The following is a 27,294-nucleotide window of genomic DNA, read 5'->3' on the forward strand; positions in this document are numbered from 1 at the left end:
CTTCGTCAATATAATGCACTCCTAGCCTCTGAGGATGACTGTTGCTTTAGGAGATGAAACTTGGGTACAGAAAATACCTTAGATCATGGCCTAATGTTTCTCCAACTAAAATCGCAAAGAATATAATATTTACCATAATATACGTCAACAGAGGTACACTTCCAGATGTATACCACTTTGGTAACTGTATCTAAGTACCCTAAACTGAAGCCATAAAAGGTTTGAAAATCAATTGCAAATAAAGTGAACGACAAACACCACTGAGAGGAAAATTATACGAAATTAACCTCCACACTTTATAACAAATTAATTTACAGCTCGAGTCCTCGATGTCGAATGCCACGGAATTGACGAGAATGCGATTTTGCTCTGCAGACGACTCCGTGGTGGCTGATGCGCTACCTGGTGGCACACCAGCGCGTCCTGGAGGAGGCGTCCCCCACGCTGCACGCTTCCCTCGTGTCGCTGCTCGAGGGCAAGGTGGCGGAGGCGAGCTCGGGCCCGCTGGTGGGCGGTATCGCAGGGGTGCTGCTGCCCCTCGAGTCGGCCCTCGTCTGGCTCCACTTCGGGCAGGTGCTGCGCTCCAAGGAGCTGCTGCTCGCCGCACTCGGGCGGGCCGGGCTCACGCTGGAGCTTGTCGGTCAGTTCCGTGCGCAATCTATTCGGTCTGCTGCCGCTGCTGTGGTCAGTAGGCTGCAGGGTGGCCGGGGGCCTCCACTGTACGTGTACTCTTAATACACCGTCTAAAGGGGAACTGAGGGAAACAAACACAAGTGGATATTTCACACTTGCTTAAAAATTTCGATTGTGCCATTTGGCATAATTGCGTGTCACTCTGCGGCTTACTGACGGTGGGATGATTTGTCCTGAAGTTTTCCAGTACCGAATATACACGAAAGTTCTGTTTATTGACAAAACGAGAGAGAGGGAAATGCATCTTGTCACTCTCTCACGTGTTGTCAACTTGGCCACGATTTTCTCCCAAAAACCTGAGCATCTAGTTGCTGATAATCACCCACACTGAAGAGACTGCACCACCTGGAGTTTATACAGATGAAAACTAACACCTTCACAGATGATCCTTCTCACCAGTGTGTCACTTATTCCGAGGTGTACGGTATGTTATCTGGTTAATTGAAATGGACTTCTAAGCATTGCCTGTTGAGCAGCTATTACATTTTCAGCAGTCCTAACAGTCCAATAAAACAATACCAATCGCCGTTATTTAGGTTTAATTTTAGGCTACCAGTTTCGATGATACACTATGTCATCTTCAGGTCTGCTTCAATCGAGTAACCTTCGTGTTACAAAATACAGCAGCGGGCCTGAAGATGACGTAGTATATCATTGAAACTGGTAGCCTAAAAATAAAACCAAAATAACGACGATTGGTATTGTTTTATTGGATACTGACCAATCTTAGTCTCATACTCCACTCAGAAGATCGAGTTACATTCAGTCCTAACAGCGTCTGCTCTCCCACCTCCTATTATATACATGAAATCAGTTTGCTAAAGGTTGCTAGACCTCATTTTTATCTTATAATCTGATGAAACATTTGTGTTTAAATGGTGGCTGAAAGGCACACCACGTTTTCACCAGACCCCCACCATTCTGATAGTATACTTTTGCTGCATAGCCATATTTCTCACGTGAGTAACTATTCCTTGTAACCAAAAAGTAGGCTGTACAGTTTGTGAGGGATAGTAACCTTTGTACACACTGCCTCCCTCATGTCTCTCACATAAAATCTTCACTCGTCACTGGCTGACACAGTAATATGTGAGCAAATGGTAGTGAACGCTGTGAAGTATTCTGCTGCAAACACATCCATTTGAACTAGCTTGCTATACTCAACCCTTTGTGCTCCTCTCCAATTTGTAAGCTCCCTGGTCCCCCCCTCCCGCCCATACCCCCACCCCCTCCCTACAAGCACAGGGTTCCTTGCATTATCATATTCTGATCTTTTTGTTAAAGTGTTGATATCCATTTCTGCACTCTGATTCTTGGATACATTGAGAATTGGTCTTTTATTTTCCAATTTTATTTAGGTCTTCAAATAACATCTCCCAGTCTACTCCGTCAAAACTTTCTCTATGTCGGTTAATGTGATACATTGATAAGAGAAGGGTGGGAAAGTCGTTCGAGACCTGATTAAGAGATGACACAGGAGGCTAGAGCAACATGAGAGGGGAATATGACAGTGAAGTACCAGCATCAGGTCTGATTAAAGAGTCTGAGTATCTGTAATTGGTCAGAAGAGTTGAAAAAGATGGAAGGCACAAACTGTAAGTTGAGAGATAAATGTGATACGGCGTGTAGCAGGAGTAAAAAGTAAATTAAAAAGTCAACAGCGGAGTGTGACAATCCATGTAAAAAAAGGGCTGCAAATTTAGAGAGAGAGAGAGAGAGAAGGGGGAGGGGGTATTGGCTCTACGTGGAGGAAGAGGAGGAAAAAGAATCTGCTAGCAGATATTAAGGAGAAAGTTTGATTTAAAAATAGGTATGCAACTACAGAATCTATCAGCATACATGTGGAGGATAGTTCTGTGTCACTTCATATTATTTCTACGGAGCGAGGTGGACCAATGGTTAACACACGAGACTCGCATTCGGGAGGACTACAGATCAAATCTGCATCCGCCCGTCAAGGTTTAGGTTATCCATGTTGTTGTTGTTGTTGTTGTTGCGGTCTTCAGTCCTGAGACTGGTTTGATGCAGCTCTCCATGCTACTCTATCCTGTGCAAGCTTTTTCATCTCCCAGTACCTACTGCAACCTACATCCTTCTGAATCTGCTTAGTGTATTCATCTCTTGGTCTTCTCTACGATTTTTACCCTCCACGCTGCCCTCCAATACTAAATTGGTGATCCCTTGATGCCTCAGAACATGTCCTACCAACCGATCCCTTCTTCTGGTCAAGTTGTGCCACAAACTTCTCTTCTCCCCAATCCTATTCAATACTTCCTCATTAGTTATGTGATCTACCCATCTAATCTTCAGCATTCTTCTGTAGCACCACATTTCAAAAGCTTCTATTCTCTTCTTGTCCAAACTAGTTATCGTCCATGTTTCACTTCCATACATGGCTACACTCCATACGAATACTTTCAGAAATGACTTCCTGACACTTAAATCAATGCTGGATGTTAACAAATTTCTCTTCTTCAGAAACGCTTTCCTTGCCATTGCCAGCCTATATTTTATATCCTCTCTACTTCGACCATCATCAGTTATTTTGCTCCCCAAATAGCAAAACTCCTTTACTACTTTAAGTGCCTCATTTCCTAATCTAATTCCCTCAGCATCGCCCGACTTAATTAGACTACATTCCATTATCCTTGTTTTGCTTTTGTTGATGTTCATCTTATATCCTCCTTTCAAGACACTGTCCATTCCATTCAACTGCTCTTCCAAGTCCTTTGCTGTCTCTGACAGAATTACAATGTCATCGGCGAACCTCAAAGTTTTTATTTCTTCTCCATGAATTTTAATACCTACTCTGAATTTTTCTTTTGTTTCCTTTACTGCTTGCTCAATATACAGATTGAACAACATCGGGGAGAGGCTACAACCCTATCTTACTCCCTTCCCAACCACTGCTTCCCTTTCATGTCCCTCGACTCTTATAACTGCCATCTGTTTTCTGTACAAATTGTAAATAGCCTTTCGCTCCCTGTATTTTACCCCTGCCACCTTTAGAATTTGAAAGAGAGTATTCCAGTCAACATTGTCAAAAGCTTTCTCTAAGTCTACAAATGCTAGAAACGTAGGTTTGCCTTTCCTTAATCTTTCTGCTAAGATAAGTCGTAAGGTCAGTATTGCCTCACGTGTTCCAGTGTTTCTACGGAATCCAAACTGATCTTCCCCGAGGTTGGCTTCTACTAGTTTTTCCATTCGTCTGTAAAGAATTCGTGTTAGTATTTTGCAGCTGTGACTTATTAAGCTGATAGTTCGATAATTTTCACATCTGTCAACACCTGCTTTCTTTGGGATTGGAATTATTATATTCTTCTTGAAGTCTGAGGGTATTTCGCCTGTTTCATACATCTTGCTCACCAGATGGTAGAGTTTTGTCAGGACTGGCTCTCCCACGGCCGTCAGTAGTTCCAATGGAATATTGTCTACTCCGGGGGCCTTGTTTCGACTCAGGTCTTTCAGTGCTCTGTCAAACTCTTCACACAGTGTCATGTCGCCCATTTCATCTTCATCTACATCCTCTTCCATTTCCATAATATTGTCCTCAAGTACATCGCCCTTGTATAGACCCTCTATATACTCCTTCCACCTTTCTGCTTTCCCTTCTTTGCTTAGAACTGGGTTTCCATCTGAGCTCTTGATATTCATACAAGTCGTTCTCTTATCTCCAAAGGTCTCTTTAATTTTCCTGTAGGCGGTATCTATCTTACCCCTAGTGAGATAGGCCTCTACATCCTTACATTTGTCCTCTAGCCATCCCCGCTTAGCCATTTTGCACTTCCTGTCGATCTCATTTTTGAGACGTTTGTATTCCTTTTTGCCTGTTTCACGTACTGCATTTTTATATTTTCTCCTTTCATCAATTAAATTCAATATTTCTTCAGTTACCCAAGGATTTCTACTAGCCCTCGTCTTTTTACCTACTTGATCCTCTGCTGCCTTCACTACTTCATCCCTCAAAGATACCCATTCTTCTTCTATTGTATTTATTTCCCCCATTCCTGTCAATTGCTCCCTTATGCTCTCCCTGAATCTCTGTACAACCTCTGGTTCTTTTAGTTTATCCAGGTCCCATCTCCTTAAATTCCCACCTTTTTGCAGTTTCTTCAGTTTTAATCTACAGGTCATAACCAATAGATTGTGGTCAGAGTCCTCATCTGCCCCTGGAAATGTCTTACAATTTAAAACCTGGTTCCTAAATCTCTGTCTTACCATTATATAATCTATCTGATACCTTTTAGTATCTCCAGGGTTCTTCCATGTATACAACCTTCTTTCATGATTCTTAAACCAAGTGTTAGTTATGATTATGTTGTGCTCTGTGCAAAATTCTACCAGGCGGCTTCCTCTTTCATTTCTGTCCCCCAATCCATATTCACCTACTATGTTTCCTTCTCTCCCTTTTCCTACACTCGAATTCCAGTCACCCATGACTATTAAATTTTCGTCTCCCTTCACAATCTGAATAATTTCTTTTATTTCATCATACATTTCTTCAATTTCTTCGTCATCTGCAGAGCTAGTTGGCATATAAACTTGTACTACTGTAGTAGGTGTGGGCTTCGTATCTATCTTGGCCACAATAATGCGTTCACTATGCTGTTTGTAGTAGCTTACCCGCATTCCTATTTTCCTATTCATTATTAAACCTACTCCTGCATTACCCCTATTTGATTTTGTGTTTATAACCCTGTAGTCACCTGACCAGAAGTCTTGTTCCTCCTGCAAAGGTTATCCATAATTTCCCTAAATCACTGCAAGCAAAAGCTGGCATGGTTCCTTTGGAAAGGGCACAACCGATTCCTATTTGCAGTCCGAGCTTGTGTTATGTCTCTAATGATCCTTCCTTCGTTCATATTATTTCCTACTCAGCTGTTTCCATCCTGATGGAAATCTGATTTTAATCGTACTTGTAGTCGCCTTTCTTGTAACAGTATATAATTGTTTATAACAGCCCCCCCCCCCCCCCCCCTCTCCCTGCTCCGCACTCCGTGTCCCCACACCACAACTCTCTCCTGTTCCACTTTGCACACATGAGATCATGAGATTGTTCATAAATGTAACGTTTATTAGAGATTGGTCTTTTGCGTAGGTGCTATGGGAAAAAGAACCCGTTATCAAGAAAAGGAGCTCGCTCAGCTGACTCTAAAAGTTGAGCTGGAAGCAACAGAACAGCCTTCAGGTGATGGGATCAGTGGCCTGAGCTCGGAAGAGTTGGCTGATCGCCTACCAAAGGTATTCTCACTTGTTCTTCTAATTGTAATTTCTTTATTCTAAAATCATCGCTGAAAGAAGTCAACTCTGATCATATGTAATCAGGCAAAAGTAAGACACGTCATCATTCAGACTGTGAAATATTTAATAAATACTGTCAACCATGTTAAATTTGTGTTATTAATTGTATACTGTATGTACTCCAAAGAGGTCTGGTCATTGCATTTTGAAGAAACTTTGTGTTCCTTGAAAGTTAAGGAAATGTGTAAGCTTTCAGAGCTAATGACTCCTTCTGCCCGAATAGTTGAAAGGGAAAGGAGATGGATGAAGGAAAAGGACTGGTGTGGGTTAGGATATGGGGAGAGCTTTGCAAAGGTGTCCCAGAATCTCAGGGTCAGTGGAGACTTACAGGTGACTGATTGTTGGTGACTGCACCAGCTGTGAGTTTAAAACCTGAGAATATAAAGATGGAAGAAAGGTTAATACAAGAATTAATAAGACAGGGAAGCTATGTGCAGTACGAGCCGTGGGCGGAGGGGCAGGGTAAACGGGACAGTAAAAGAAGATATAAAAAATCTAACAGAGTGCGAACAAAGGTATAGTTAGTGAAAAGCAATGCTAGGCCACAGAAATTAACAAAAATTAAGGCCAGCTTGGTAGCGAGAAACAAGAATGTGTTGTGATACCATTTCCTATCTGCGGAATTTGTTTGTTGATTTAATGTGAACAGAAGTGTATAGCTGACCCGCAGCAAGAATGAGGTCAACATCATGGAAAGTGGCACAGGATTCGGAATAGGACCATACGAAACTTAATCGGAATATTGTATTTAAGAGTACCCTAAAACTTTAACAGGTCCGCTGCATCATGAGTCCATATGGAAAGATTTCATCAGTGTAACTAAACCAAACCAGAGGATGAAGGCTTATGAATCCCAGGGAAGCCCTCTCTAAGTTACCCATGAGAAAGTTAGTTTAGGAAGGAGCCTTGTGGTCCCCATGGCAGCCCCCCTAATTTTTTTTGTATATCTGCCTCTCAAAGGCAAAGTAGTTGTTTTACGTATGGAGTTGGTTAAGGCGAGCAGGAATGATGTCATATGTGTGGAATCAGGTGAGTCCTGGTTGTGGTAAAGTTCAGGAACAGATAGGCCACATACGTGGGTGATGCTGGTATAGAGAGAGGGGCATCAGTGGTGGCACACAAGGTGTATGATGGGAGTGGGACGATTTAAGAAATGCTTGGAGTCTTTAATATGGAAGGGAAGCCATTGTGCTGTAGGTTGCAAGTGTTGATCACCTAAAGCAGATATACATTCAGTGGGTGCTCTGAAGCCAACAGCTATGGGACAGCCTGGGTATTGGGTTCGTGGATCTTACAAAGAAAGTAAAAAGTGGGAGTGTGTAGTTCAAGCAGAATAAGTCGTTCTATAGATTGGGGCATTAGTTCTTTCGAGAGCCCTGAGGTTTTATTTACTCCCGTCACTGAAGTATCGCAGTGATAGAGTCCTTGTCTGGGTAGATAACATTGGAGTCATCAGTTTTAGGGAGTGGAGAGCATGGAGTGCTGCAGAGGATAGGTTAGGGCCATGTTGTGGAGATCTGAGAAAGGGTTGTGAAGTAGTGCTGGATATTAGGAATTCTTGGAAGGTGTGATTTTGAGGTATTGGTGGTGGATCAAATGCGGATCGTGGTCGGAACTCCTCGAGGCAGGAGTCGGTGCTAGGTTTGTTGTTGAAAAGGTGGATTGGGTTGCAAAGAGATATTTCCAGTTCACATTACATTTGATGGAAAGTGGGTCCGTAACCCGAACAACATTATTAAATGCAGGTTTAGAGCTGAAAGTGAGACCTGTGGATAATAAAGACAATTCAGGATGGGAGAGGGTGTGAGATGAGAGGTTGAAAATGTGTACTGTTGTGGCTGGTTTGTGTATCAGCAGCTACCATTGCTCTCTGAGGTTGTGGTGACATGTGAAAAATTGGCACTAACAGTAACATCTGTCCGAGAGGCTAAGATGACCAAATTTTGCATTTTGTGCCCACTTTAGTGAATTTCAAAAATAAACGATAATTTAAAATGTAATATTAATATGTTTATTGTGTTTAAATCGTAGATTGCAATAAAATTTGTGAAAATAAAGTATCAATTTTTCACATGAAATGGTGTAAGGATTGATTATTGTTGTGGAAAAGTCACAAAATTAAATATTAGTTTTCCAAATGAACAATTATTGAAAGGATAGATTGCTACATTGAATTGCAGACAGGCACAACAAAAATAATTTTGGTCAAAGCTTTCTTCAGAAGAGGTATGAGCGCGCGCACACACACACACACACACACACACACACACACACACACACACACACACACACACACACACACACGAAAACACACATCACACTTGTGTCCCCAATCTCTTTCCACTCTGGCCAGACTGCAACTGTTGCATTGAGGAAATGCAGCAATCGGTAGTGAGGCAGGGAAGGGGGAGTGATAGCAGGGTATGGATCAGGGAATAGAAGAGTGCTGTCTGGTGAAGTGTGCAGGGACCAGTAGGTGACAATGCAAAAATACTAGGTGCAGCATCAGGAGGCTATTGGGGAGGGGTGGGGGACTGGGGGCAGAAAAGGAGAGGAGCAGAGAGGGGGAAAAATACAGAGAGAGTGGTGAGTGCATTGACAGAGAGTGGTGCGTAATGAGGCTGTTGTATAGAGCATTGACATGTTTTCACAGATACCTCGACACACACACACACACACACACACATAAAGTAAAAAATTACAAACTTTCTACACAAGTTACATATTTTCATGGAACACTATAATCAGTTGGGCTTACCAAGGTCCAAGCACTCGTATGCCATCATTCTCTGTGTAGGGTCAGTAGCGATAGTCTTTTACTTTATTCTTGTGTGTCACTCTTTTCCTTTTTTTTATCACAATCTCTCTGCTCTTTGCCAAAAACCATTTTAAATAGTTTTTCTGAGATCATCCATTAAGTTTGGAATCTCAAAGGCCAACTGCACCATTCTTTTGCTTCTTTGTGACGTGTGAGGTATCCCTCCACTAGGAGCTGTCTGTAGTAATGGGATATCTAAAATGGAGGGAGCATAGGACAAAGAACATATTTTTTAACGTAATATCAGATGAAGGAAAACTCTTGTAATTTGCAGTAACATCTGTCTGCGAGACAATGTGGCTGATGGATGTGAATGAATAAAACAGTACTATTGTGGAAATGAAATAGTAACATCCACACAATAACAATGTCAACTCACAAATTAAGCACAGCTGAAATATCATATGTAATTAGCAGTGGACATGTGTCAACTAAACGTAAAGAAATTTTATACCCGCCTACGAGACAGATGTTACCATCTGAGAGTTAAGAAGGTTGCCGAAACTCGGGTTGTAGGAGAGGAGTGGTGGTTGACAGTGTGGCTGTTTAGGTAGCTGGAGAGGGACAGGAACGGAAACAGAACTATTGAGGTATTTTCGGAGAAGGTAGGAGTGGAAACGCCCCTGTTGAGGTAGTTTAGGAGAAGGTAGGATAGTTTCTTGAGGTGAAGTCTGGCCTGTTGTTGCTTTTTGAAATGAAGTCTGGCCAGTTGTTGGTCCATTCTGACAGTTTGCCTACCACACCTAGAATAGCTTTTCGCCCCTGTCCCCTCCCTATCTTCACAATATCCTGATCAGACCATACACACTTTTAAGCTCTTATGTTTTACAATCTCATCTGGTGCTGTTCCCAACAATCAGTTTTTCCTTCTCGTGCCATCAAGGTAGTCTCCCCTGACCTGGGGTTCCGGGGAACTTTTCTGTAACTCTCCCCCATCTCCTAAACCTCGCCAGTCCTTTTTCTTTATCCCTCTTCCTTCCCCTTCAACCCGTCTGCCAGAAGAAAGAACCACTGGCTCTGAAAGCTTGCACATTCCCTTAACTTTTAGATGCATTTTCTCGTGCCACTGCACAGATTTTTTTATCTATCCAATTATATTATATTTTCAAACCCTGCAATGTTTTTTTAATTATTATATTTTTTGTATCAGAGATGACTTTGCATTTCATTTTGCTGCAGGACCTGCAACTTGATGACGATGTCCGGTTGAACCGCATCCAGTATGCAGAAGACAGTGGTGCCGGTGAATATCCCAAGCTGAGCCCCTCCGATCAGGCAGTTATCCTTGGTGCATTGTGTGTAACATTGTTAACATATGCAAAACTAATTCTGGAGTACCTAACAGTAGTAAAAGTGTGCACTTAATTGTAGGCTTGCATTGCATTTTGCAAGTGATGGTTGATCAGTCAGCCACTTATTTATTAATTTTTTTCTGTTTGTTAACCTTTTTAACTCGGTACACATTTCTGCATGCGAAGCCTTGAACCATCTCAAAATCTGCAAATAATGTTATTTAAGCCATGACCTGTTTGTGCAATGTGGATTCCCTTCTTTTTGTCCATTTCTTCAAATTTCTGGAGTGAGTATAGTTACAAGGGACGAAATGTGGGCTCTGGTGTGGAGAGGTGCCTGTAGTTTTATCTGACTCTTGCGCATTAAAATTGCACTCATAAGCAATTTCATCATCCTAATGAAATATAAAATTTTAATTTTTGTAAAATAATTATATTCTGTACAAATTCCTTGTGAGTTTATTTTTTACAGTAACATAATCTCGGTTCTAAGATTGATTTCGCTCTTTTCAAGATGAACTCCAAAATGTTTTTAAATATTTTCTGGGTGATGTGAGAGTTTTCGGCTGTTGAGGGACATACAGTGGGTATTTAACTGATATGATTACTCAGTTAGTTTCTTTCTCCTGAGTGTCATAGCCTCCAAAAATTACAAAGGATAAAATTTTTTTGTCCCCCTAAGCCGTTTCAGTCTAAAGTAAGGTGGTGTATTATTTCATCTCAGCTAGTTGGTTTCAGCCTTGTACCCAATATAAAGTAATACCAACAAAAATGAACCGTATACGTATAAGTCAACCACGATATTGTTGCAACTGTGGGAGTGAGGGCGTCTCAGTCGACGTATTGTGAGTTTTTATCGTGATATTTTACAAGGATGTGCTGGAAACTCTTGATAGTATATGCACAACTGTCTTGAAATCTTCCACAGTGCAAAGCGCTTTCCTTAGTCAGCTCTCTATTTGTTTAGTGTAACATCACCGTATGTTTCCGGCTTCTGTGCGTGAGGCCGAGTGCAAAACAATACATACTGCATACTGTTTGCATCATCATTAAAACTTAAGTAAAATGTGTGAGAGTGTGCACAAATATGTAACAAATACTTAATAGGAATAAACAGGTTACTCCATTGTACTCGCATCAATCGTTCTGGCCCCATTTGCCTATAAAATGGACTCGTCTGTTTATTAGTAACATGTATTTGTCGCAAATATACATATAACATGGTTTGGTCTGTTGCAAAAATGATGCATGCACGTGACACATGTCAGTGCTCTCACAACTTTTACCTGTTTCGGTGATGATTCAATTATGTGCTGTATGTATTGCCACAATTATTTGTTTTACATATTTGAATGTTACAATACCAGAGAAGGAAAGTTGCTACTCACCACATAGCGGAGATGCTGAGTCGCGATAGGCACAGCAAAAAGCTTTCGGCCATTAAGGCCTTTGTCACCAGTAGGCACACACACACACACACACACACACACACACACACACACACAGAGAGAGAGAGAGAGAGAGAGAGAGAGAGAGAGAGAGAGAGAGGGATCAGAGCTCACATGGAAAGACTTAAACGTTCATTTATCTCAAATTCTATTTAAGAGTGCAAAAGTGGAAAGATAGTCTGAAAGTCATTCTGTGGGCCCTCTGCCAAGCACTTAAGTGTGGATTGCAGGGTAGTCATTTAGGTGTAGAGGTTGCTGAGTCATTTTCGTAACTGCTGTTTCGCATTAGTTCTCTCCTGTGTAGCTTTATGTTACATTCCTAAATATTAAAATATTCTTCCTCAGCAAGATGTTTTGGTGTCTTGTACTTGTTAATTGTGAATATTTGTACAACAATACTAAGCCGATCAGAGCAATTTTTGCTGTATGGCCAGTAAAACCAAATAAAATAAATACTAAAAGACCGAAGTTTATTCACATCTTACTGCAAACAGTATATTTTTTTCTATATTAAAGTTTGCTGACATCTATTATATTTTTGACTTCAGTCCAAACACTTAACAATAATTCCAACTACTATGCCGGTGAGTAAGTGCTTGTTTGTGGGTGCATAACGAGGCTGACTGGCATCAGAGATTGGAATTTCATTGTAGCAGTAATGGACGACAAGATGTTGTGGTACACTCAACACAAACTTGGGTGAAAAGAACACTAGGTTTGGATTGAAAATAGTGGTGCATGAAATGACATAGTATAGATATAAAAGTAGATGAAAAAATTTAGTAAGAGTGCATCTGTTTTGCTAATGAGAGAGCCGTCCATGCTTTGGCTAGGGACTTCACTTTTTTTTATGGCCGTTGACACAAACTGTGACAACTTTTCTCTTAACTACTTTAAGATTAATTTAGGAGGAATAGGTATTTGCCCCCTAAACCCTGGACTAAATTTCGTTAATGGAGACAATGATTTCCAAAGTTGGGGAAAGAATCCATGTTATTATGTTTTTGTATGTGGTCCAGTGGTGTCTTTGTAACTACGAGGGTTGTTTTTTAAATAAGGTCCATTCGCGCGTATAGTCCTGTAGTTCGCGCGGACGCTGCAACAAGCCACCGCGCCACTTGCTGGCATCCTTCCCGTTCACACTGATGCAAGTTGCAGCTCTGTAGCTGACATGTACGCATCGCTGTGCTATTTTATAATGTTTACGATTATTGAATCGCCCGCCACGTGTGAGATAAGGTCAGTGATACGTTTTTTGACCATGAGAAGCCTACCAGCTGCAGAAATTCATCGTCCGTTAACAGAAGTTTATGGCTTGAATGCAATGAGTGAAGGTAAAGTGTGTCAATGGATAAGAGAGTTTAAAAATGGCTGTCAAAACGTCCATGATGAAGAACACTCAGGCCGGCCCTCTGTGATCATTGATGATTTGGTGGCTGCAGTCGAAACAAAGATTCGTGAGGACAGAAGATTCACAATTTCCACTCTTTCTTTGGAATTTCCACAAGTTTCAAGATCGGTTTTGTCCAAAATTGTGTCTGAAAACCTAAACTTTAAGAAACTGTGTTCTCAGTGGGTACCCAGACTCCTCACAGAGGACCACAAAGGGAAGAGATTTGCCACTTCATTGGACTTTTTGATTCATTACGAGGAAGAAGGGGATGACATGTTGAGTCAAATTGTCACTGGAGATGAAACATGGGTATCCCATATCACTCCCGAAAGCAAGCGACAATCGATGGAATGGCGACATACAACCTCACCCGTCAAGGTCAAAGCCAAACAGACGCTGTCAAAGCGCAAGATTATGGCAACTGTGTTCTGGGACCGGCGCGGTGTTTTGCTAGTGGACTTTATGCCACGAGGAACGACAATCAACTCAGATGCCTACTGTGCAACTCTAAAAGAAGCTCCGCAGAGCAATTCAAAACAAAAGGCGCGGCATGCTGACAAAAGGAGTTTTGCTCCTGCACGATAACGCGAGGCCTCACACCTCTCAAAAGACTCAGGATTTGATTGATTCTTTTGGCTGGGAAGTTTTGAACCATGCCCCATACAGCCCCGACCTTGCTCCTAGCGATTTTCACCTTTTCCGGTACCTGAAACACCATCTTGGCGGGCAGCGCTTCAATGACGACGATGAAGTGAAATGGCCGTGAACTCTTGGCTGTCGGAGCAGGCGGCCGGATTCTTTGAAGAGGGAATTAAAAACTTAGTTGTACGGTATGACAAGTGCTTAAATAAACAAGGCAACTATGTAGAAAAATAGGTAAAAGTGTGTAGAATCAGAAAATAAAAGTTTTTTTACAAAAGTATTTGTATTTTTTTTTTTTTAATAAAAACGGCCCTTACTTAAAAAAACAATCCTCGTACAAATCTCATTTGTATCATTGAGGTCTTTCCAGATTCTTCCATCGAGATCCTAAAATAGCTTCATCTTTCGTATGCCACTTTTTATTGTAGACAGAAATGGATGTGTGTTTTGAAATAGTGTAGCTGTGTTAATAGCTTAAGACTTGCATTAGGAGTATTAATAACTGACAAAGGAACTTTCCCAGGTGTAACTAAACGGTCTTGATGGGAGGCATGTATGTAGAGGGGTCAAAATAATGCAATACATATTTTTTTCATGTTTGCCCAATTTCACATTTAAGGGGTAAAACACACCCCAAAAGGTAATGTGGCCTTTTAGTTTTAGAGGGAATAACTTTGAAACCTTGAGATAGAAAAAATGTATTTCGTGTAAAAAGTTGAAATGTAATTAATGTTCTTGAAAACTGTATAATCAACTTCTGTAATACAAAATACTCCATCGCCATTAATTAATTTTGAAAAATGAAAACTTTTGTTACAATGTAAGTTAAAGAAGCTTTCATGCTGCATCTATCTATGTGTTATAAAGCTTGCTTCTCAAATTTTTTGAAAATAAACTGTACACAGTCTTAACTGAATCTTCCATCAGTTCTTGGTGGAGCAACATCATAATAAATGAAAAGCAATAGTTTGCTTTTGCTCTACAGTATTACTTTTATTGTGTTCACTAGTTTTTTGCTTACAAGGTCATCTTCAGACATTTAATGTCTGAATGTGTCTGAAGATGGCCTAGTAAGCTGAAAACCTGTTAACTCAATAAGAGTAATACAGTACAAAAAAAAGCAAAGTAGCATTTTTCATTTATTGTACACAGTGTGCTGTCGGAGTATTTTCAACAAGCCTAATAAAAATATCTGAACAGTCATTATTGTTCTAGTTCTTTGTTTAATTATTTTTGTGTCATTTTTAAAATTTTTATTTTATGTTTGAAATTCATGTTCTTTTTTTTAAACTTACCATTTTACATATGCGTATTTTGTTATTTAAAAAAAAAGTATCTCATTATTACAGTACAAAATCATTACAGTAATGATCATCTAAAGAAATGCTTAAAACATGACTTGTTTTGCACCACACATGTAAAATTAATGAAATTTCTTCACATAATACATGTGACAGACAGATCAGTATGAAACAAAATTCATCAGGATTTGCAGATTGTGGTAGTCAATCCTCTAAATATCCTGGTTTGTATCAGACATTTTTCAGTAGATTGGAAAACCTTGTCAGAAAGAATTAGTTCTGTACTAGTGACAGAAGTTTCATTGTATTGTTTCTCGAGTGGACATTGGCGTCATTCAACAGAACAAAATCTGAAAATCTTATCACAGAGTTTCTCCAACATCGCAAGCCATTTATGTCCAATGGCAGTAACTGTCCTGTCGACCTTTTTGGTATTGCCAGATGAACAAGCTCCTTGCCCTTTCACATTGACCACTGCAACAATCTAAAATAATACACGATTTTTCTCGTGCACTGGGATAGAAAACTTGTTAGTTTACTAGATTCCAGTGCTGTCACAAGAGCATTTGTGTCCTCAAAAAGAGATTTTTGAATTCTTGGTAGAAACTCTCGCTTAGTTTCTTTTAAAGGTGTGGAAAGAGGGTGTTTAACGTGAAAAAACTGTTTTGTTTGAGGACAAGGAACTTGTTCATCTGGTGATCCCAAAAGGCTCGACGGGACAGGTAGAGCTGTTGGATGTACATAGTTTTCGATGTTAGAAGAACTTTGTGACAAGGTTTTGAGATCTGTTCTGCTCTTCTTCAGTTTGAAAACATTATTTGAGACTTCGACAGCAAAATCTTTTGGTTGCTCCATGTAAACTTCTTCTTTCAAATCCCCATTCAGGAATGCATTCTTAACATCAAAGTGCCTAATTTCCGTACCTCGGTACGCTGCAATGGCTAATAAAACTCTGATTGAATCATATCAGACCACAAGAGAGAATGTCTCTTCATAGTCAGTGCCTTCTCGCTGTGAATAACCTTTTGTACATAATCTAGCTTTAAAGTGGTCAATTTTTCTGTCAGAATTCTGCTTTACACGATAGACCCATCCAACTGCCTTGCGGTTGTGTGGTAATGGAACTAGATCCCAAGTTTTGTTCTTCTTCAAGGATGTCATTTTCTCTCCCATTGCCTGTTTCCACTTTGATGACTCTTTTGATGCCACTGCTTCTTCAAAATTTTGAGGCTCAAAGATAATGGCAGAACAAGCTATATCTCGGTCCCGAAAATGAGCAGGTGCTCGCAGATTAGACCACTCTCTCAGATTCATCCTTTGATTTTCTTTCATTTGTTCCACCAGTATCATCCTGTTCAGATACCTCTTAAACATCTTCTGCAGCATGGTCTCCCAGGTAAAATTTAGTATATCTTTGTTCTATATTGAAGTTATAAGTGTGTTCTTCATTGAAAGAGACATTGCAGGAGTTTGTAATTTTCTTTGACTCAGGGTTGCAGAGGCCATACTGGCACGGTTCACAATGAAAATTTTTCACCTTTCTTCATATTGAAACCAGGTATTAAGTTCAGATCAGCGATGTTCTTGGGACCACTGAAATGAATGTGGCCAAGTCCCTCATGACAGGCCATGGTGGAATTTAGGGAAGCAGGATTTGCCTGTAGTACATCTGGACATTTAAACAGCAGTTGATAACACTGATTGTCCATCTTAATTCCTGGTGCTATTAGACCTGAACTGCGAACTTCCATTCTCTTGTCATCAAAAACAACTTTCATTCCTCTTTTTGTGACTGCTCCCACTTCAAATAAATTTTTCTTTAGCTTAGGAATATACAATTTATTTTCCAAAGTGCGAGGTTGCCATTTGCCCTTAACTAATAACAATATTTCAATTGATCCAGTGCCTCCTGCTTTGACGATCAAGTTGTCTCCAATTTGAACAAATGACTCATCTGACTGAATTAGCTTAAATGTGTTGAATCACTCTTTGTGTGATGTCATATGTTTTGACACATTACTGTTAGCTAACCAGATGTTTTCGCAACCTGGAGCAAAAACATACTCGTGTTCTGCCCTAAAAGCATGGTGCTCAGACGTGTCAGTTTTCGAATTAAGTTTTGCTAAAAGTTTTCTGCACTCAGATTTAAAACGTCCCTTTTTGTGACAATAATAACATTCGACATCTGTTCTACTGACCGTGTTAGACGCACTGTTGTTACCAGTATTGAACTGAACTTGCGTGTTTTGTCCACATTAACTGCTGTGAATGCTGTTGAGTTTTCATCACATTGTAAAAATTTTTGTTCTTCTTCCAATAACCTTAAACTCAAATTACCAGAAGTTTATTGTTCTTCAGCACACGGTCCCAGGTAGTTGAAAAAATTGCAAAATTTTAGCCATTTTGTCAGTTCTGTAACAGGTTCCCCAATATCAGCCAATGCTTGTGCCAAGCACTCGACTCGACTGGTGTTTTGTGCAATTGTTTCTGTTGACGACATTCTGTAGTCAAAAAATTTCTACTCAAGGCCATTTTATTAACTGTGGATCGCTGTTAATGAACAGTCTTTAGTCTGGCCCACATTTCTGCTGCATTTGTGCATGTCATAACAGATTTCAGTTTGTCAAATTCCATCGCAGTAAATAGAATGAACATCGCCTTTGCATTTAAGTCGTCCCAAGTGGCTTGACTCTCACCATCTTCATTAGGTCTCGGTTTCCCCTCGACAATATCGAGCACTTTTTCAGCACAAAAAATAATTTGCAACTGATATTTCCACAGTTGTACAGTATCCAGAAATTTGACTGTAAAAATTCCATTTTCAGTTTATCCATCTTCTTGTAGGCTGAATGTAAGTCAAACTTACAATACTCGGTTCAAAACAAAAATGAAGGTTTTCCACAATAGACCAGCGAAATGTGATGGTTCCAGAACTTGAGCGTCACAGTTCATGCGAATAAAACTCCAATCAAAGGAAATGAATTCATAGAACAGAAACAGATACTGTATGTATGAAAACCACACAGCAAAATACAGGATATTGGACTAAAAATAACTTATTGCTCCTCTCTTTATTGCATTTTGTTACAATTAGCTTGGCATGGCTGTGTGTGTGTGTGTGTGTGTGTGTGTGTGTGTGAGTGTGAGTGTGAGTGTGTGAGAGAGAGAGAGAGAGAGAGAGAGAGAGAGAGAGAGAGATATTCATGTTCCAACCAAAATAAGAACTACACTTTTATGAAGTGTCCCCTTCCTACACGTTCAATGATGAGCATTTGAACCATGTCGGTGTGCAGGTTTGTGGTCAACATCGATATCACGGTGCAACACCACCTACTCGTGGTCCCTATAAACTGAAAGTAATGGATCAGTGTGGCTAGAGCAGACGTGCAGGATGCCTCGCAGACATATGCGAGAACTGTGCTGTCAAATCAGTGAATTTGAAAGAGGGCACATTATTGATGAAGAGAATGTGATGCATCCATTCAGGAAATTGCTGCTTGTGTGGGATGAAATGCTTCAGCAGTGCGACGGGTATGTACAGAACGGTTCACGGAAGGCGGTAGAACCCGACTGTATGGATAAGGTCATACCATCCAGACCATCCCCCAAGAAGATTGACATCTCATCCGAATGACATAGCAGTGGAACATTGTAACACATCGTACACTATCAGGGGTGACAGTCTGTCGCCATTTATTACAGCACGGGTTACTTGTGCCTCGTCCACTTCTCTACCCATCTTTGATGAATGTGCAGAAACATGCTAGATAACACTGGTGTATGGAATGTCTGTGTCTGCATTCACATAAGACATTAAGTGCCAACTAGAAGTCTTATGGTGTGGGGTGGTATTGGGTACAACCACAAATCACAGTTGGTGTATTCCAGGGCACTGTGACCAGTGTGACCTATGTGGATGACATCCACGACCTGTGTCATACCCTCTGCACAGCACCCGGACACCATTTTTCAGCAATACAATACACGACCACATGTTAATGCATGCACAGGTGCCTTATTGGTGTCGCAGGATGTCAGACTTTTGCCCTGACATGCCATGTCACCAGACTTGTCACCAATCAAAAATGTGTGGGATACAGTGAAGCAATGTATGCAGCGCTGTGATCCAATGCCAACCACCACAGTTGAATTTTGGAACCGTGTGAATGCAGCGTAGATGGCTATACCACAGGACGCCATTTGGGCCGTAGTCATGTTGATGTCATCACACTCGGAACAAGGTATCAGCGACCGTGGTGGACCCTGTGCCTACTGTGCACAGGACACGTGCTGAACTGAGGTGACTGAAATGCTAATCGTTTCTGCAGACCATACTAATGTACATGTCCTGTCATTATGAACATCCTATCTCTAATCTTTCAAGATTTGCTGTTTTTTCCTGAACATGAATGTATTTTCAGGCCTACTACCCATCTTTTGTGAGGCATAATTTGGAAAATTTTTGTGGGTTGGAAGCAGAAAATGTTATGATAGTCTTTATATTGCTTGAAGTTCGCAGAAAACGCAATCTTGTACTGCTTTTTAAATGCAGTTTGATTCTTGAGTGAAGTCATAAAGGAAAATTCAATGTTATCTTAATTTGAATTCATGGGCTCAGCCCCTTCTTTCATTGAACAAGTTACTTTGCTCAACTTCTTAACATGTAACATCAAAAGTGTCAATAAATATGTAGTAATATAGTTATATATTTACAGAATATTACTTAAGTTTTCTGATTTTTCAAAATAAGTTTAAATGTTACAGAATTGAAAGATCATGAAAAGATTTAACTAAATGTTCTGTAAAATTTATAAAACAACACTTAGCTAATTCTTTTCCTCAACCCTTCATTTCTATACAGATTATCATTATTGGAATGATTTTCTATCGTAATAAACATTTACTTATTACTTTCAATTAACTAAATACACACATGGAACCTTAAACTGAAGAAAAAACCACACCAGTTAAAAACATAAAATAACAGTTTAAAACATGAATCAAAAATAGGTAAAATAAATAATTAGATAAATAAATATTACTTAGATGTATTAATTATGCATGTTGAAAGTACTGTGACAGCATATTGTATACAGCTTATTTTCCAAAAATGGTAATTCAGAAGACAGGGGTATTGGACAAGAATGGATGTGGCATGAAATCCTCCGTAATCTATGTTGTAACAAAAGTTAAACAATGGAAAATCATGGGCCATCTAGAGGAATCCTTCCTAAACACCCAGAATCCTAAACCCCTCACCTGGTTCAAATTCTTGATAACACCTTTGCGATCTGGATCAAGGGTGAGGACACCCTATCCACATTCCTCCAGAACCTCAACAGCTTCTCCCCCATTTGCTTCATCTGGTCCTACTCAACCCCACAAGCCACCTTCCTAGATGTTGACCTCCACCTCAAAGAAGGCTACATCAGTACATCTGTCCATATCAAACCCACTAACCACCAGCAATACCTCCACTTCGACAGCTGCCACCTGTTCCATACCGAGAAGTAAGTCCCTTCCATACAGCCTAGCCACCTGCGGCTCCGCATCTGCAGTGACAAGTGGTCCCTCTCAAAATATACTGAGGGTCTCACTGAAGCCTTCACAGACCATAATTATCCTCCCAACCTTGTACAAAAACAAATCTGTGCGTTATCTTTCCAGTTTCCCACCGCCTCTGGCCACAGTGGAGCATTCCCCTTGTAACTCAGTACCACCCAGGACTGGAGCAACTGAATTATATTCTCTGCCAGGGTTTCAACTACGTCTCATTGTGCCCTGAAATGAGAAATATCCTGCCCACTATCTGTCCCACCCCTCCCACAGTGGTATTCTCTTGTCCACCAATCCTACACAATATACTCGTCCATCCATAAACAAACTCTGCTCCCGACCCCTTACCTCGTGGCTCATATGCCTGTAATAGACCTAGATGCAAGTCCTGTCCCATACATCCTCTCGCTACCATCTACTCCAGTCCAGTCACAAGCTAAGCTGCAACCACTGTACTTCATTCTATATGGACAAGACAACCAACAAGCTGTCTGCCCACATGAATGGCCACCGACAAACTGTGGCCGAGAAACAAGTGGATCTGCCTGTTGCTGAACACACTGCCCAACACGATGTCCTTCATTTCAATGACTGCTTCACAGCCTGTGTCATTTGGATCCTTACCACCAACACCAGCTTTTGTGAATTGCCCAGATGGGAACTTTTCCTGCAATATATCCTACGTTTCCATAGCCCTCCTGGCCTCAACCTTCATTAGTCATTGTCCTCATCCATCCAGGCCCTTCCCTGTTCCCATTCTAGCACTACACAGCCCTTATTCCACCATTGCACCCAGTCTTTTTACTTCTCTCCTTTCCAGTTAACCCCCCCTCCCCCGCATCTCTCCTCTGTCCTCCATCTAACCTCCCGACTGGACATAGCTGCCCTACCCTCTCTCCACCTAGTTCCTGCGCATTTCCCAGTAACACTTCATTGTCCCCCATCCCTACCCAACTATCTCTCCCCCTCCCCGCCCCAGCCTCCTCCTTACCCCCACCCAGTCGCTATTCCCATCATGCACTGATGCTACTGCTGGCAGCGTGGCTTCAGTTGCCTGATACTGCAGGTTTGTGTGTGTGTGTGTGTGTGTGTGTGTTGCGCGCGCGTGTGTGAACTATTTTCGACGAAGACCTTGCTGGCCGAAAGCTTATTTGTGACTGTCTTTTTGTTGTGCCTGTCTGTGATTCAGCATCTCCAGTATATGGTGAGTGGTAACTTTTCTTTTCATAATATTGTAACAAAAGTTTTTATTTTTGTAAAGTTAATTAATGGTGGTGGCCTATTTCGTAAAATTTCAAATTATTACAACAGTTGATTATATACTTTTTTAAGAATGTTAGTTACATTTCAACTTTTGTATGAAGCACATTTTTATACATCATGGTTTTAAAGATATTGCCTGTAAACTTATTTTGCCAAATTATCTTTCATGGTGTGTTTTACCTCTTTAAAGTGAAATTGGGCAAAATTGAAAAAAATGCATTTGCATTATGTTGACCCCTTTAAACGCATGCCCCCCCCACCCCCCCTTCAAGTTTCATCGAGATCGTTTATTTACACCTGGGGAAGTTCCTTTGTAAGTATTTGTGTTACTGATCTAGTAGTGTTAGTAACTGAGCATTTACTCTACTGTTGAACAAGAAAGCATGTCCTGCATGGTCTTTGAGCTCCATGTGTAGTCTCATCATTGTACATATTGATACAGTATGCTCTGACAGTCATCTATTTGATTCTGTAATTTGTTGCTTGTTTCTTCACCATAAGGGCTGTTGTAGTTCATTTTCTTTAGTAATAAGCTTGGATCTGACATATTCTTCTCTTAACACTTGCCATACCAGAAACTGTTGACAATGAACTGATATCCAAAAGTTTCCAAAATGTTTTAATTAATACTATTATCTCATGTTGAGATATTATTCTGCATCATCGCCTTCAAAGTATTCCCATTTGGAAGTGATGAATTAGCTCCATACTGGAGTTATATACAACCGTTCGCTTGATGAAAGATCCGTACCCAAAGACTGGAAAGTTGCACAGGTCACACCAATATTCAAGAAAGAAAGTAGGAATAATCCACTTAATTATAGGCCCATATCATTAACGTTGATATGCAGCAGGATTCTGGAACAAATATTGTGTTTGAAATTATGAATTACCTTGAATAAAACGGTCTATTGACACACAGTCAACAAGGGTTTAGAAAACAACATTCATGTGAAACACGACTAGCTCTTTACTTCTATGAAGTGTTCAGTGCTATTCACAAGGGATTTCAGATCGATTCTGTATTTCTGGATTTCCAGAAGGCTTTTGACACTGTACCATACAAGTTGCCTCTAATGAAATTGCGTGCTTATGGAATATCGTCTCAGTTATGTGACAGGATTTGTGACATCCTGTCAGAGAGGTCACAGTTTGTAGTAATTGATGGAAAGTTATTGAGTAAAACAGAAGTGATTTCTTGTGTTCCCCAACGTAGTGTTATAGGCCTTTTGCTGTTCCTTATTTATATAAGCGATTTGGGAGACAGCCTGAGCAGCTGTTTCGATTGTTTGCAGATGACACTGTCGTTTATCGACTACGAATGTCATCAGAAGATCAAAACAAACTGCAAAACAATTTAGGAAAGATATCTGAATGGTGCGAAAATTGGCACTTTGACCCTAAATAACGAAAATTGTAAGATCATCCACATGAGTGCTGAAAGGAATCTATTAAACTTCGGTTACATGCTAAATCAATCAAATATAAAGGCTGTAAATTCAGCTAAATACCTAGGAATTACAATTACCAACAACTTAAATTTGGAAGGAACACACAGAAAATGTTGTGGGGAATGTTAACCAAAGACTGCGTTCTATTGGCAGGACATTTAGAAAATGTAACAGATCTATTAAGGACACTGCCTGAACTACGCTTGTCCATCCTCTTTTAGAATACTGCTGCGCGGTGTGGGATCCTTACCAGACAGGACTGACAGAGTACATCGAGAAAGTTCAAAGAAGAGCAGCATGTTTTGTATTATCATGAAATATGGGAGAGAGTGTCACTGAAATGATACAGTATTTGCACTGGACATCATTAAAAGAAAGGCGTTTTTGTTGTGACGGAATCTTCTCACAAAATTCCAATCACCAACTTTCTCCTCCAAATGCGAAAATATTTTGTTGACATCAACCTACATAGGGAGAAATGATCACCATGATAAAATAAAGGAAATCAGAGCTCTTACGGAAAGATACAGGTGTTCGTTCTTTCCGTGTGCTATACGAGATTGGAATAATAGAGAATTGTGAAGGTGGTTTGATGAACTCTCTGCCAGGCACTTAAATGTGATTTGCAGAGTATCCATGTAGATGTAGATGAATACACCAATTCCAATATTGCCACCACTTCTGAAATGCACCCTGGAAGTCTGTCTTTGCTAAAGTGCTTGGTACCTTCTTCTTCTTTCCATTTTGGCTATCTGAAGACTGTCTGGTAATGTCTCAGTTTTGCATTAGTCGAAATGTGGATGTTCGTAGTGTGTATGCTAAATTCATTTCCTTTATTTGTGCTCCTGTTGCTTCCTTTTCTGTCAGCCAAGTTTCTACCCATTCTCTGTCATTTTTAATTGAGTCAAAAATCTATGAATAATGTAGGGCTTGTGCGGTCACTCATTTTTATTGTGAAATACCCAGCTGTAGATGTTCTCTCCTCATGTCCTTCCTCAAATATCATAGAACTTCTCAGCAGATCCCTTTACTGATGGTCTGACTAAACTTTTATGACCAGTTCTGTAAAACAGGGTCATTCTTTTGGTGAAGAAGGTATTTTCCATTACAATGATTGCCGCTTAGTGTCAGGATTGTAGCCATAAATTCAGCTCCTGTCACGAGTGACAACCTTTGGAAGAAAGTGTGGACCGTCTTCAGACAATTTGTAAGTCCTCTGCAGATTTCTGCACAGTATTGCTTCCGATTGTCTCAAGTCAGTTGTTGCACAGAATTCTTCGCATTCCTTTTCGTGTTCAGTTCTCCTGACAGTTTAGTTTCATGTATCATAAATTATTACTAAGGAGTTTCAGAGGTACCAGATGGTCTGTTTATGATCTTGAAGAATCAGTTCCCTCACTTTCGGAACATGTTCTGCTGTGAAGTCCAGCAGATGGCTAACTAGTTGATGTTCGTCCGTTTCTTACACACTTATACCAGTTGTAAGTCTGTGTGTGACCTGAAGCATTATCTCCAAAACTAACTTCAACCTGTGAAGTGTATCTGCAGCAGTGTCTCAAATTTATAAATCTTTATACAGACACACTCTTCGTTTGTGTCACCATGACAAAAACCGCAAACTTATAGAAACATGATAATGGAAGTACGCTCACCGAAAACCGACCAAACCACTCAGCTCACAGCCACTATCCACACTGATTCGAGACGAGTGTATTTGGAAACACAAAGAAGTATTTCAGTGTAATCTTAACCGTTTTCACACAAAATTCAAATTTCAGGAACTTTTGTGTACAACCTCATAATAGTGAAAACTGTAGTACATATTTGGCTTGTAAAAATGCTTGCTAGTGCAATTTTTGAGAGAAAGTTTCTTTATTGTGTGCCTGTATATATTCATTTTTTAAATCATAAATCCTCTGCATATGTTTCCTGTATTTGCTTGTAGTAGACTGATGTGCAACCTACAGATGAACAATTTTAAGAAGTGCCATTTTGAGATGTTACTGGTTGCTAACATAATTAGTTACCATACTTAGTATTCCTGTTCCAGTGTCCAAACCCAGAAATCTCAACCCAAGGACAGACTTGCTGATGAGGAACTGATGCCTTACCTAGAGGTAGATACTGTTTTTATTGTTGCCTACTTGTTTTAGAAGTTTTTGTAAATGTGAACTACCCCTGTGACAGTTTTGTGAAACTTCATTACTCTTTTAGCTTTCTATTTATATTTAAGAGGAGTACCACTTGCATGTTCGTAAACCTCTTAGCTGTTGAACAACGTTATTATTATTATGTGAGTAGAAATCATAATCTTCCTGTTTATCTTGAAATAAATATCCCCTGCACTGCGAATAGCAATTTCCCATTTAGTAATGTACTGTGCTGATTTCACAGATTCTTTTGTCACGCTGTTCTCCACAGTTTTGTAATTTTTGCTCTATGTTATTTCTTTGTGTATCTCTGTTTGACTGTGTATTAATTCTATCAGTTCTTTTGTCTGCTGCTTTTTAATATTGGCTTCATGTTATTTCTCTTTCAAGTTTCTCATTGCCTGAAAATTGTTGTTCTGGTGCGAACGTAACCCTTGCGTTATTGATACTGCAGTGTAACAGGTGCAGCCTGTGATCTTTTGCAATGTGGAACATAGAGCTACTGAACCATCTAACACAGTGGATGATACAAACATTTTCAGCACTAGGCAAATATGTTTGTATCCTTCCCCAAACTGATTAAGGGACATGTGGGGTGTTTCCCATGAAAAGACATGGCTGAAATCCTCCCCAAATAATACCTTGTGCCCTGTCTCCTATGACTCCATCATCAATGGGATGTTAAACACTAATTTTCATTCCCTTGTCCTCAACACCAGTGTTTCCAAATCTCCAGAGATGGGAATTACTTGAGCAATCTTTACTGAGATTTTGTCCTAGCAGTGTATTCTGAACTTTCACCCTAATCAGTTGATATTTACAGAGGTTCTGCTGTCTTCACCTTCTGAGCATGTACCTTCTTAGTTAAGGTGACTTTTTGCGGTTGTTTCTTAAATGGTGTAGCGATTATTACTTGAAATTTAGTGTGGGCTTTAAAACTGCAGTATACAGTACTACAACAATTTTATCTTTATGGCAATATATCCTTCATAACAGGTTGTGTATGCCCCCGAAATCTGGGAAAACACATGTATTTTTTAGAATTCTGTGAATTTTTCATTTTTGTAGTTTTCAGTTAAATTTTTGTAATTTTGACTGATAAGAAGTGATAATCTAATGAGGAATTTTACTTTAGCCCTCTACTGTAGCAATAAAACACAAACAAGTTTAGTTGCGAAGAAAATGCGACATTCACAACAACAGAACTCGGTGCACACACAAGCATCTGTTGACAGCAAAATGAGTCAGAAGCGTTACGAAGATAACTACGCAGTGATTCATGACAACAATCTGCTTACAATGAGTGTGATGTCACAACTGTTTACATTTCTAACAGGTCACAAGAAAATGTTGTGAATTGCGGTTTGAGAAACGATACTTTCAAAGGAAATTTCCTTTTACGCTAGATGAACTTCATCACGTGTGAGAATGTGCGATGAATTTTCTTAAATCACTGTGTGTGTGTGTGTGTGTGTGTGTGTGTGTGTGTGTGTGTGTATCTTGTTCAAAAATTTTCTTAAATTGTGGAGCATTTGAATCTCATTCAAAGCTTGACACTTTGAGGACCAGCCATACCAGTCTTTAATATACCTTGAACGATAACGCATGCTAAAAGAGACCAAGTTTCAAGGCTAATTTTTCATATTTGTTTTAGTTCTTTCATAGATTACAAATTATGCAGTAACAATGGCAAAAAGTATAATTATGCTTCAAAAAAGTGTGAGGTGAGTTCTTGAGCAGTTTCGCACACGATTGGCTTTTCTACGGAAAAGTCGAAGTGCTTGACGGAACATTTTTTTCAGCCAGGTAACCCACGAAATGTTCAATTCACAGCAGTGAAATTTGTGGTCATGCTTGGTAGAGATATTCAGCTGCTGCAATTTAAGCAGTGCTCACCAGATGCTGCCTAACTACACCCTTGGAAAAAACTGCAAAACATTTTTAAAGGACCAATATTATATATGAAAGCGTAGCTTTTTCTGTAGC

The 27,294-nt window shown here is 40.1% G+C and overlaps 1 protein-coding gene across 1 annotated transcript in view; it reads left to right on the forward strand.

The window, feature by feature from the left end:
* Positions 1-27,294, forward strand: part of LOC126424746 (tetratricopeptide repeat protein 27) — a 141,309-nt gene that overhangs the window by 13,057 nt on the left and 100,958 nt on the right. Inside the window, exons 4-7 of the mRNA XM_050087466.1 lie at positions 376-640; positions 5,792-5,934; positions 9,992-10,107; positions 25,209-25,275. Of these exons, the coding sequence (XP_049943423.1) occupies positions 376-640; positions 5,792-5,934; positions 9,992-10,107; positions 25,209-25,275 (591 nt within the window). The remainder of the gene's footprint in view (positions 1-375; positions 641-5,791; positions 5,935-9,991; positions 10,108-25,208; positions 25,276-27,294) is intronic.

Source organism: Schistocerca serialis, chromosome 10, assembly GCF_023864345.2.
Source record: "Schistocerca serialis cubense isolate TAMUIC-IGC-003099 chromosome 10, iqSchSeri2.2, whole genome shotgun sequence".
NCBI lineage: Eukaryota > Metazoa > Arthropoda > Insecta > Orthoptera > Acrididae > Schistocerca > Schistocerca serialis.